A 13,621-nucleotide genomic window follows, 5' to 3' on the forward strand; every position below is an offset into this window, starting at 1 on the left:
AACAGTATAACAGATGGAAGCTTGCATCGCATTGGTAACATTTTAGGATCATATTTTGGGGCTACATAAACAAACCATTTTGACTGAGAGCACAGGTGTTTGCACTTATGGGGCGATCATAAAATTACACATGTAGGCAAAACTTCAATAAAATAACTCATCAGTGACAATGATCTTTTTTCACTATGGAATTTATTACCAAATTGTTCCGGTGGTTACAGTGTACATAAATGTGCATTTGAACGCCTAAAATGCTTTTAATTGCTTTCACATAATGTGCATCTAAACCTCCCTATTGTATCAATGACTGACACAAGTAAAACATACCCTTGCCCAGTATAATGTTAAAGCAGTGGTCACTCAGGCCATGATGACGGTGATGAAAATGAAGCGATAAAAGCAAATGAATGCAATCGTGCGCCTCAAAAACCAATTGAAATATTTTATATTTTCGTCTTCATTTCATCCAGATAATTGTGGCCTTTGTGACTGGCCCTTTAAATGCATTGCATGTACCTGTTGTAATTTCCCAACTCTAACCTTCATTGTCGTGTTTTACTTATTCAATAGATTTATGCATTAAAGACTTCATGGCAGCATATCGTCGGTTGTTTCCAGGGGCCAGCATCACTCCAAAAATGCATCTCCTCGAAAACCATGCAACTGAACAGTTGGGTAGATTCAGGGTCGGATTTGGGTTGTTAAATGAACAGGGAGGGGAGCTTATCCATGCACACTTCAACAGGACCAACCGCGCCGTCAGTGGTATGACAAACAGGCAACAGAGATTGATGGCTGTCATGAAACGTCATCATATTGCTACAACACCGGAGGTCAGGTCGAAACTCATCATCTGTAAGAAGCAAAAAAAGGAAGAGTAAATGATCACATACAGTACCACAAATCTGCAGACAAATTTAAGGGTGGGGATTATGAGCTATGTTTTCTAAGAAAAGTAAACCTGATTTTTCGTAAAAAAGGGTACGCTGCAATCCAACTTCTGTTTCTGTAAAATTCAAGTGTGTACAAAAAGCCAACTTGGAATTTTTTTCCTCATTAACTTTTCAGTAGGTCGAAAAATAAAATAGTGCGAAATAGATTGGTTTAATCTGGTTCGTAAATAATAAGCAATGTAGGCCTATACTACTTACTTGTTTATCACAACCCTCAGCCTAGATTTGCATTTTATTTCAGCAGGGCCCAATTTCATGGCTCTGCTTACCGTAATCAAAGAGTCTGCGCATATGTACGCCTATACGGAAGCAGGGAATTCCGCACTCACGTCAAGCGTATTCCATGGGTTAGAGCTCGAGCCGGGAATTTCTGCTTGTGCGCATGCGTAGTCCACGTTTACTATTCGGCAGTAGGCAGAGCCATGAAATTGGGCCTTGTTCACACAAACAAATACACTGTTTGCTCTAGACCCAGTAACTAGGGCGCTGTACTCCTTTTTCAAAATGTTGACATCATCGGTCATACTACTACATAGCGCCCCAGGTTAGGCTTGTATATTCCCATAGCAAAACTCCACGCTCGGCAGTATCCACGGGTGCCCTGCCTCAACCGTGTTGACTACGTGGTTGAGAAACGTACGGCACCTGTCTAATCGACGGGTGCTGTACGTATCTCAACCATGAAAACAGCGCGGTTGAGGCAGGACACCCGTGGATACTGCCGAGCTTGTGACTGCCAATATAGTTTTGCTATGGGAATATACAAGCGTAACCTGGAGCGCTAGTACGACCGATGATGTCAAAATTTTGAAAAAGGAGTACAGCGCCCCAGTTACTGGGCCTATGACTGTTTGCTAATACATATCATTATAGGTGAAGGTGAAGTCGGGTAATAAAATAGAAAACACTTTCATCAAGAGACTGCAGTGCTGGCATGGCATGCATTGCTAGTCATTGAAATCATGTTGTTTCTATATTGATTGTACGTTATTTATTTGTGCCCTTGTTTATCATGTTTAAATTCATTAGCTGTTCTCCTCACTCATGGACCGGATTTTTTTTTGTCGGCAGTAGGCTCTACACCCAACCATGGAGCTATGAGTATGACCCAACCATGAAAGGACGGAAATAAATTCAGTCCAGACTACAGGGCCAAATTTCATAAAACTTTATAAAGCTGCTTGCAGAAAATATTGCTTGCCTTATTTTAATAACAAAATTAATATTATAATTATATATATCAACTTATTTAAAAATTTAAATTGTTTTGTTAGCACTAGCAGAATTATGAGCAGGATACCATATTATTATTATTACCAGTCATGACATTTGTTAGTTGCGATAATCGTAACCCTCCATCCTCCCGCCGACGGTCGGAGACCGGAGGGTTACGACACAAGACTGATATTATCGGTGTAACTAGCAGTTTTGACCAGTTTTTGCCAGACTCGTGATCAGATTCGTCCTTTTTTTCCACTTTCCAAAATCATGACAGACATTCTAAACACACGGAGTTGATCTTTATTGTATGACAACGTCATCTGGAACCCTTAAAACAACATCATGAAAATATTTGGCAGAAAAAACGACAAAAACTTACCAAAAGACTGACCGAATATATCCATAATCCATAGCGGGCCCAACTAGTGATTTTGAACGTCGCACTTGCTTGGCAACAACCAATCAGCGTGACCCAACCAAACACGCATCTGGACGAGTAGTCTTGGTGCACGACGTTTCTCGTTTCCCTTTTCACGCACACCGCGGCCAATTCACCAACAGCGCCCGCACCGACTCAATCCGCACCGACTCACGTGACTTAGTTCACTCACCGCTCCCCCGGAGAAACGTCTTGGTCCGTGTACATGTTTGAGTTATGTGACCTCCGTATACACATTCAACGTGTGGGTCAACAAAATACTACGCACGCGCACAACTGGAAACAGAGACGCGGGCCAGCCTGGTAACCTGCATGCATCGTTGTCCGAGTAAACATCGCTGCTGCCGCGGGGACCTGGGAAATGCACATGTGCGTTTGTTGTTGTGCGGTGGAAATCTGAAAGTTTGCAATGTATTATGATAACAATGGCTTCCCTGGCCACTGGACCGCCGCCGGGACGTGGCCGCCTCGGCAAAACTCGATGGTGTTTATTTGCGGCAGAGAACTTGTTACTTGGAGAAGATATTGCCAATAATTTCGAAATTAAAGAAAGACAGTCAGTTATTATCGGTATTAAGCACAATTTTGGGAGAAGAAATCACACCAACCGCCAGTATGAATATATGTGAACAATGTGATTCCAAAGATGCCAAGTGGCGAAAGGGCAAAGTGATAGAGAACGAAATTAAACAACAGTTCTCGGCAAATGTTGGTTGACATCCAAATGTTCACTCAGTTGGTAATGTCTTATAAGTTATTGTACACTACACTAACTTCTGAAGAAATTTAAGTCGTAACCACACTGCTTCTCTAAGAAATGCAACTCTTCTTATAAAATCTTTTGTGATTATTTAAAAATCAAATGTCTCTTTGTTTTTTTCCTGTGGCAAGTTTCATTAAAAGCAAGAGATATAATTTAAATGCGAAAAGGGACTCATTAGCCCTTTCAAAAACAACGTGAATTACTGCAAGATAACCGGGCCAGACAAAATTTGACTGGTCTTTTGATCATTGTTTGGACAGTGTGTGTACAGCTTAAAGTTTGCTAATAATAGTCCACACTTGATTGAATCTGAACAAAGATACACAACAGATAAGTTGAAATTGTTCACTGCTAGTATACATAGAATGCCATGAAAAAAAACAGATTTGCATTGAGGTTGGCAAACTACAACATACTATAAAACTTTTTTTTCACCAACAATCTTACTTGGTTGTTAACGTTTTCAGCAGCCTTTTTTTAATTTGACTACATGTTGAGCAGTTTGAAAAAGAAAAAGCAAGAAGACCTAATCAACATGTGTTTGTCTTGAACCTTTGGCAATGATACAATAATAGTTGTTTAAAAATTGAGACAAGTTCACTGTGCTTATTATTACAACAGGATGAAGAAAGGACAATCATTGTTTGGTTTCAGTGTAAAAACTCACTGTTCATGAAATTAATATAATAACACATGTTGACTACTTCCCTCTGAAATAGTGTCGTATTGGAGAACACACAGTTCTATCTGAATTGGACTTGTCTTTTGATCATTGTTTGGACAGTGTGCCTACAGCTTAAAGTTTGCTAATAATGGTTCACACTTGATTGAATATGGACATAAACAAATACATGTACACATTGTCATTGACTACAACCAAAAAATCTTCATTTAATTGAATATGGTCAAAATTCAAGTGCCATTAAAATAATTATGTACAGTTATTTTTGGTTTCTTTTGGTATTGTCATTGTTAAACTCCGGTTCCATCGTGTGCTGTCTGTTACCCTCCACACATAGATTTTCGTGTGAATGGTAGCTGTGTATGATTCATGGTTCGCTGAATAATGTGGCGATAACAAACTTTTATCATGTTGAACTGAATGCTTGATTTATTATCTAGAGGTAAATGCTTGAGGCCAGTAAGAATATTGTGCACGTACACCATGTAATTTTTGTTGGAAACCGTTTGCTAACAGCCATTTATGTTACCAGGAACACCGGGGTGAACCCATTCTCTTTTCGATAAGTGCACTGGGTTGTTTTACATGCATTACATAACACATGGAACCAACGGCTTTACGTCCCATCCGAAGGACGAAGCAATGGTTAAGTGACACAGGGCACTTGTCGAAAAGAGAAGGGGGTTCAACAGTGAACCTCCCTTAAATTATTTTGCCATCCACAATTCCACGACCCCACCAAGCCTCTCTGATCCTGTCGCCTAAATATTATGTTCTCTCACCTCTTAAATTTCACACTCTTAAAGGCAGTGGACACTATTGGAAATTACTCAAAACAATACTAAGCATAACACCTTTCTTGGTGACGAGTAACAGGGAGAGGTTGATGGTATAAAAAATTGTGAGAAACGGCTCCCTCTGAAGTGCCATAGTTTTTTAAGAAAGAAGTAATTTTCCATGAATTTGATTTCGAGACCTCAGATTTAGAACTTGAGGTTTCAAAATCAACCATCTAAACGCACACAACTTCGTGTGACAAGGGTGTTTTTTTCTTTCATTATTATTTCGCAAGCTCGAATACGATTGAGCTCAAATGTCCACAGGTTTGTTATTTTATGCATATGTTGAGATACACCAACTGTGAAGGCTAGTCTTTGACAATTAACAATAGTGTCCCCTGCCTTATTTAAGTTTACTGTTTGGTTGATATTTTGTTTATTCATTATTCAGTATCATGATCATAGTACAATAGACAATGACCAAGACACCATGAACTATCGTGGCTCTTTTCAGAGCCAACACTTACCTCAAATAGATATACACATGGTTGTTTCCGCAAGTTTACTAATTAATTATATTTTCTTCCTATTTATCAACACGATGCAAGTCTTCAAACAGTACATAAGTAAACAACTTTTATAAGAAATAATTATAAGTACTAGAAATCTCCTTTTGAGGGAGGTTGACTCTGGAAAGGGCCGGTGTGGTCTCGACGTTTCGAACAGTTTAATCTGCTCGTCTTCAGGAGAATGGAAGATTAGTTGTTTGTTAACGACTACACCCATTTTCATGCTTACCTTTGAGAAGTGGTTTCCTATGATCCACGGTGTAACATGGTAACACGGCACGCCATTTTGTGAATAATAAAAAAAAATGGCCGATCGTGTCAGTACGCAGGTTCAAAGGAAAACCGTGCTGTTCGAGGCATATTTGTGTGGGTCATTATATTCTTCAAATAATTTGTTTTCCCCAAACATATGCATTTCATAAAAACACGGTTTTCAAACAATTTTAATCGACCAATTCGCACGATTCAAGGCAACCGTGTCTTTTAAATGAATGTTTTGAGGAAAACAGCTCTCAGTTTATATATATGCAATAATTTCATTCTGGATTCTGCTATTTAATAAAGTATTTCTGGATCTTTTGTAATTTAAATTTCCTCCCCATCTTTTGTTAGGTAAGGCTGGGGGGGGGGGGGGCACCAAAACTTCAAAGAGGCCACAAACTAAATATATATAAATAAAACAACACTAACAAATAATACAAACTTTCAATACTAACCCGTCCAGGTGTTTTAATTTGCCCAATCCGGTCCTTGTTGCAAAGCTTCAGCCAGGTCCATGCATCGGCTGCTGCCTCTATGTCTGGTTGAATTGTCGAGCCTTTCTCGCGATGTGTTGCCATATCTTTGAGAAGCTTTGCCGCAATACTGGCTTGTGACTCTACTGGGTCAGCGAGCTTTGGTGGGCATGATGGGCAGTGACATTCAAGATACTTGGGGGGTTTAGCTGGACAGAAATGGTTTGCCATCTTTTCCAGATTACCTACAGTACCACATTTCACACACGCAACAAGTAGACTGACTAGTTGAAGCCGCAAGACTCGTGGGCACTGGCTGACTTGGTTTAGGTGGACCATTTGACGACACACAGGACATGGAACTTGACTGGACTTTTTGAACTTGAACCAAGAAGACAGACAAGTAGAACAAAAATTGTGCTCACATGGTGTCTGCACCGGGATGAACTCGGGATGCACTGACATACACAACACACAAATATGGTTTGTTCATTGGTAGACTTCCCTATGATGTCGACAAGGGGTGTTACAGGCCCTAGGATGTCCCGATTAGTGGTGGTATTTCGAAAAGGCTGCCATTATTCTCGATGGGTAACCCAATGCTGTCGTCGTTAGTAGTACTACTACCCTACTACTACTACTAACTAGTAGTAGTACTACTAGTAAGATTCTTGCATTTTGTCTTCTTAATTTTTGCTGGTCGGCCTCTTTTCAAGATCACAGAGCAGACTTTGCACGGCCCTACCCTAGGATGTTTTTCCCAAGATATGTCAACAATACACTCCGACGATCTACCATCACTACTTCCCGTAGGCGAAAAAACATACCTTAACGATCGTGCACACTTGGAACAGACATGTTGTGGGTGAACATCGCTGCTGTCTCCCCAGGTACTGACATTGAATGAAGTGTAAATTTCTTTACGGAACTTGCAGCACTCCACAGGGCTTGTGTTGCTCTCGATATGTCTGGTACTTTGCAGCCTTCTTCCACAAATTCTACATAACTTTCTCAACGCTTCCTGATGGAAATCAATCGTGAAAAGGCGACATTACACCGATCAGGCAAACCTGACAGTGTGATGTTTACAAAACGCGTTGCGAAATAGCGGTGAAACGTAAACAAACCCTTTCCCGTTACTACTTTACGTGTAGTTTGTGTGATCCCCAGCCATTGTATTCGTGTGTCCGTCTTGATGATACGAACTGTACGGTTTATATTAACGCCGTGAACTTTGACACCGTTCAATTCGTTTTCCCGCACTTGGGTTTACATAATTTTACGTGTAGTCCGTGTAATTCTCATACCATGTACGCGCGCGCTCATATGATTATCACGAAGTGTATGGTTTTATTATGAACCTGCACTTTTACACTTTTACCGTCTGCGCTTGGAAATACTCTTGGAAATAAAGCAACTATTTACAAAAATCTAGTAGGATATAGGTGTCAGAAAATACGTTTTTACATATAATATATGTTGGTTATGTTTGTAAAAATGACGAAACAATAGTTAATGAGTTTTCTAAACAGTTGTATCAATTTTTTTCTCTCGAGTTATTCAACTCATTGGAATGAAAAGAAAAACTGCTTTTTAATTCGATATATTATGATTTACTCGACAAGATTGGGGAAATATACTCCAAAGGAAGTTCCTTTACGTTAATAAAACATCGGAAATAAGTATCGACACTGGTGCATTCAAAATAAGTGAACATATCAGCGCTATTCCCTACACACTACAAGCATCCCACGGCACTGCACGTCTTCACTGCATTGTGTGCACGCGTATATTAATTACTTGAGTAACGAATTACTGTACACACGAATGCATGGGCTTATGTTATGCACGCGCAATGGAATTGAAACAGGAGATATCGCTCGTGACTCCAGCCAATCATACGGCTTCCCCCTTCGACCAACAGGTGGCCCATATCAAAACCAGACAATCACACATGTAAGGAGATATCGCTCGTAACTCCAGCCAATCATACGGCTTCCCCCTTCGACCAACAGGTGGCCCATATCAAAACCAGACAACCACACAGGTAAGAAGATATCGCTCGTGACTCCAGCCAATCATACGGCTTCCCCCTTCGACCAACAGGTGGCCCTTATCAAAACCAGACAACCACACATGTAAGGAGATATCGCTCGTGACTCCAGCCAATCAGACTCGTAAGAGGGAGTTCGGGTCAGGGTTTTGTAGACGTGCAACCCGACGTCTGAAACGACACAACCCTGTTGAATTCCACAAGGATGCCATGCCACTGGAGCTTCTAATTTCAATCCAAGATGGCGCGGGTTACGGCTTTAACAGTATAGATAAAAAAAACACCCTTGTCACAAGAGGTTGTGTGCTTTCAGATGCTTGATTACGAAACCTCAACATCTAATTCTAAGGTCTGGAAATAAAATTTGTGGAAAATTACTTCTTTCTCGAATACTAAGTCACTACAGAGGGAGCCATTACCCACAATGTTTTATTATCAAAAGCTCTACATTATTCGTTACCAAGTAGGGTTTTATGTTAACAATTATTTTGAGTAACTACCAAACCTGTCGTGTCTATACTACCTTGGTCCATATCAGAAACACCTGCCTCGTGATAAAGGGAAGGCTAATGCATATTTTGATTAAAAAATAAATTATGAGAGCTAATTTTGATTGTATGCATTCAGACTCTAATGGGGTTTACTTGCATACCGTAATCAAATAGAGCTAAACTATGCAAGGTAACAAATCAACCATGACGAATACGTGATGGTGTTATTTTGTCTTTCTGCAAAGTTGAATTTTAAAACAATAACAATTTATACCCGGATAAATAAAAAGTTTTTAAAAAAAATGGAGGATTTAAGATATAATTTTCTTCCCTGAAGCTGTGTACAAACGGTCCTTCGGGTTATCAGTCAAATTAACACAAAGTTCACATTTTAATTTTTTGTCACTGGTGTCCACCTCACTTTCTTACTGTCAAGCAGTTTCTGAATTGAGCCCTTGCAAGTTTGTTTTCTACGCTTTTCGAGGTGAAGGGCCTAACAATAAACAGCCTTCGACAGAAAAATTGTTGCGCTGTCTGATAAAAATAAAAGGCGTCTGGCCTGAATTTGTTTTGATTGTTTGAGTGAGAAATTACCGCTTTCTTAATTTTTTGTTGTATGTTAACCATTATTTTGAGTAAATACCAACAGTGTTCATTGCCCTTAAAGACACTGGACCCTATTGGTTATTGTCAAAGACCATTCTTCTCACTTTGTGTATCTCAACATATGCATAAATAGCAAACCTGTGAAAATTTGAGCTCGATTAGTCGTCGAAGTTGCGAGATAATAACGAAAGAAGAAACACCCTTGTCACACGAAGTTGTGTGCGTTTAGATGTTTGATTTCGAGACCTTAACTTCTAAATATGAGGTCTCGAAATCAAATCAATGGAAAATTACTTCTTTCTCGAAAACTTTGTCACTTCAAAGGGAGCCGTTTCTCACAATGTTTTATACAACCAACCTCTCCCCATTTCTCATCACCAAGTATTAAGGTTTTATGCTATTTTGAGTAATTACCAATAGTGTCCACTGCCTTTAAGAATTGTTTTCTTTGCAAAATTTCAGACATTTGTATATACAGTGATGGCAAATACATAATTTTCATTTTCCCGTTCAATTTCAGCACAATTAAAACGATACTTTTATTAAAACACATTCATATTCACTTTTTTCTCGCTGATGTGTGAGTGTGGGCAGGACGGGCTGGTGGGGTCAAGCCTTGAAAATAGGCATTGTTATATACCAGCAACGCTGAGATCAAACAGATGGGCTCATCTCCAAATATTAACATCCACAATTTTATTAGGTGCACTAATAATGGCCTCATTTGGGGTTAGAAATGTGACGTCATGAATGAATATTAAGAGAGGCATATAGGCCTATAAAGAATAGATCTCATAATGCAAACGTTGTGCCCACATACCTTACAGGAAATTCTGTATGTTACAGTGTCCGGACCGTCATTGAGTGTCGGATATTGAGCTAAAATTTATATAAGAAGACACTATAATGTTCTGTTAATTTGGTCAAATTTATGGTCAGACATTTTGACCTTGGATCATTGGTGTTGTTTTTCAGTTACTTAATAATTTACTTCTTTATTTTAAGCTGCATAAGCCGGTTGGGTCACCCAGCATATCTTCGGTTTATGTATCCGAAAAAAAGAATGTTCGAATATTTATTAATTGTGCTTTTAATTGTTTGTGTGATAGGTCTAATTGATGTATTGATTAGTTTTCTCAATTTAGTTTTTTAATTTGACCAGCTGTTCAATCCATAACAAACTAACACGTAATTACATGCATGCAATATTGCTATGCATGCCAGTCCTAATCAGTGTTTAAGTCGGGTCCGTGATCAAGGCTGGGTCAAAGTCTGAAATGGATCCTCTACTGGCTCTGCAGTTGTTGTTTTTTTCCCAAAGAGTTAAGACTAAGTCTAATCTCGAGTTAAAACGAGTTACACGTCCCAACTCAGGACTAGCCTTAAGTTTATAAAACAAATAAAGTGTCATAGGACTGGTCCTAAGTTAGGACCATCTTTGTGAAATTGACCCCAGGGTACATAAGCTTACGAAGTCAACTAAACTCTGCTGAATTAAGGTACTTATTCTCTGAAGCCTTCTTAGGCCTTTGTAAGCATCTACGTGTTACATGCACTGAACGGATCATCACGTGTCTTGTAAGGTGAGGTTCCAGTCTCCTGACGGTGACTAGAGCAAGCTAGTCCAAACGTTGAGACCAATTTCAAGAGCTGACTCTGCGACAGTGCAGTTGATTCTACAACCTAAAGTAGTAGAGAACGCACGCCCTCAGCACTATTCCCAAAAGTTAGACTATAAAGACCGGTGTGGCGGCCTCGGAGCTCCGGCGTACTCAAGAGCTCTGGTGACGTCACCGCGGTTCAGCTGGGTGTGAAGAACAACGGATAAACAAATCTATCTATTTGTCTGTATTTTTATCGCTTAAGTATACACTCCTATTTTATTTTTTGGTTTGTCAGCTAGGGCGGTTCCAAGCAATGAATCATTCATAAAAGGTTTATTTCAGTATTAACAAACAATCATTATTTAGGTGTTGAAATTAATTTAACCCTCCTACTCTTAGTGCCATTTTCCAGTGGGAATTTATTCAACAACAGAGCTTTAGTACAGTGACACCGCTGAGCGAAAACATGAATGTGTATATAATTTAATTACACAATGTGTAATAACTGTAGGCTGGCATCGGTTTTAATATCAGTCAGAAACCACACTGGGTTATACTGAATGGTCTAATAGTAGAAAGGTTAACATTGTAACCAGTCAATTATATCAATTAAACTTCAATTGGTCTTTATATAAAATGCAAATTTGTATGTGTCACGCATCAAATCCAATTTTTTTCCAATCAGCACAAAGTCTGTGGATTTCTTTTGTTTTATGTATTTGATCAAGCAAAGCTTTACACAAAATTTACTTTGTTTATAAGACCAAACTTTTAAAATAATAAAATCTGTAGAAAGCCGATAATAGGGTTCAAGTAACTTGAATTGATAAATGTATTCCATTATGAACCAACTTTTCAGCCAATCTGTGGCCTTCAACTCGCACATCTAAAAAAGGTTAATAATATTTGCCTTATGTAACTTTTGTAGGACAAAAAACACAATGTCCACAGATTTACACTAAACGATACACAGTTTGAAGATAATTATGTAGAAAGCTTCCCTGAAAATATTACGTGCTGAGGTGCTGTAGTTTTTGGGAAACGAGTAAAACAATGTCATGAAAATAATTTTCGTCTCATGAGACAAAAATTATTTTAATCATTTACAAACGTATTTTCATGACATTGTTTTACTCATTTCTCAAAAACTACAGCACCTCAGTAAGTAAGATTTGAAGGGAAGCTTTCCACTATCATTATCTTCAAACCCTGTAGATTTATTGTAAATCTATGGACATTTTGACCCTTTCGGTACAGAAAAAAAAAATCACAGATTTACAAATAATTTACAGGGTTTACAGAAGGTAATGGTGAAAGTCTTCTCTTGAAATATTACTCCATGAAATGCTTTACTTTTTGAGAAAACGGTAAAACAATATAAATTCTCGTTAGCGAGAATTACGGATTTATTTTAAACACATGTCATGACACGGCGAAACGCGCGGAAACAGTGGGTTTTCCTGTTATTTTCTCGATTGATTGAGCCTAAATTTTCACAGGTTTGTTGTTTTATATATAAGTTGTGATACACGAAGTGTGGGCCTTGGACAATACTGTTTACCGAAAGCGTATAATGGCTTTAAAAGAACAACATTGTCTGGTAAAAATAATCACTTTGTCGTTTTTTACTCTATTTTAGGAAACCCGGCGCCCGTGGCATTCAGTGACGCTGACCAAATATTCTACGGCAAGGTCAACGGTATCAATGCTTCGCTGGATGTTTTATAAATTGTATTTATTTGGGTGAACAAATTGTAAAGAATTATCCATTAAATACAGGAGCACAATGGGCAACACCCTAGGCCATTACCAATGGTCTATTGTCACCGGTTTTGTCGACATGTTTCTTTCTCCACTATTTAGGGTAAAGTCAAAGTAAACCCAACGCACTCGCGTAAAACGACCTGGTTAAACTGAATTAAATAGGTAAAATATTATTTCCAAAATGGCGACTTCAAGCTGTCTCCTTACGTTTACATCGTTCATGATCATTTTCTTGGAGATGGGATCTCTGAAATCGTTCGGTGTTTTATTCAACCCTATGATGGATTCTCTTGAGTGCAGTGCAGCCGAAGTGGGGACTGTAATCGGCATGTCAAACAGTATTGGTTATATCATTGGTAAGCCATTTATACCAATCCTATACGTGGGAATTGTACTTGTGAAAGAGCCAAAATTAAGCATATGATTACAATAACCATTCTGCATTGTTGTCGTTATAATTCATCAAATTTATTTTATAAACTTGATAACAATCACAATATAGAAAAGTTTGCGTTAACACCATGTATTGATAATCTCAAAATGAGTTGGGGTGGTTCTGAAAAGAACCGTTGGTTTCAACTCGACGTTTCGATCAGTATACTCTGAACATCTTCTTCAATCACAAATACTTAAATATCACTTCTGTTGCCTTATCCTAATCTGCCACATTAACTGCAAGTGGGAACTCAACATAGTATAAACTCACAGCTTTTGAAAACCAAACCACAATGATGTGTTGAAATTTAAACAAGTGTACGGGCAGCACGTTCTAGAGGAAACTTAATGAATGAAAATACTGATTTATTGAGTTGTGACTTGTCAAGAACCAGTGCCAGAATTCCAATTCATTGCGATCGATTTTAAGTGGAGTTGTCAATATCAACATGTTGCTTATTTTACAAATATAACATAGTTTGAGGGTGACTAGTCGATATTAGCTCCCCGAGGTATTGGAAGTTGACA

General features: G+C 38.7%; 3 protein-coding genes across 4 annotated transcripts in view; 2 read left to right on the forward strand and 1 right to left on the reverse strand.

Annotated features, from left to right (window-relative positions):
- LOC117304346 overlaps window positions 1-1,437 on the forward strand; it is a 5,535-nt gene extending 4,098 nt beyond the window's left edge. Inside the window, exon 9 of the mRNA XM_033788748.1 lies at window positions 571-1,437. Coding sequence (XP_033644639.1) covers window positions 571-881 — 311 coding nt within the window. The 3' untranslated portion in view covers window positions 882-1,437. The remainder of the gene's footprint in view (window positions 1-570) is intronic.
- The window catches only part of LOC117304347 (E3 ubiquitin-protein ligase NRDP1-like), an 8,374-nt gene extending 1,712 nt beyond the window's left edge, over window positions 1-6,662 (reverse strand). Inside the window, exon 1 of the mRNA XM_033788749.1 lies at window positions 6,123-6,662. Coding sequence (XP_033644640.1) covers window positions 6,123-6,605 — 483 coding nt within the window. The 5' untranslated portion in view covers window positions 6,606-6,662. The remainder of the gene's footprint in view (window positions 1-6,122) is intronic.
- Window positions 1-13,621, forward strand: part of LOC117304345 (monocarboxylate transporter 7-like) — a 35,739-nt gene that overhangs the window by 13,677 nt on the left and 8,441 nt on the right. The window contains exon 2 of one of the 2 annotated variants that reach the window (XM_033788747.1): window positions 12,534-13,014. In XM_033788747.1, coding sequence (XP_033644638.1) covers window positions 12,840-13,014 — 175 coding nt within the window. In that variant the 5' untranslated portion in view covers window positions 12,534-12,839. Of the gene's footprint in view, window positions 1-12,439; window positions 13,015-13,621 lie in introns of those variants that run through there. The other variant, XM_033788746.1, reaches the window with a different exon arrangement.

Source organism: Asterias rubens, chromosome 21 (genome assembly GCF_902459465.1).
Source record: "Asterias rubens chromosome 21, eAstRub1.3, whole genome shotgun sequence".
NCBI lineage: Eukaryota > Metazoa > Echinodermata > Asteroidea > Forcipulatida > Asteriidae > Asterias > Asterias rubens.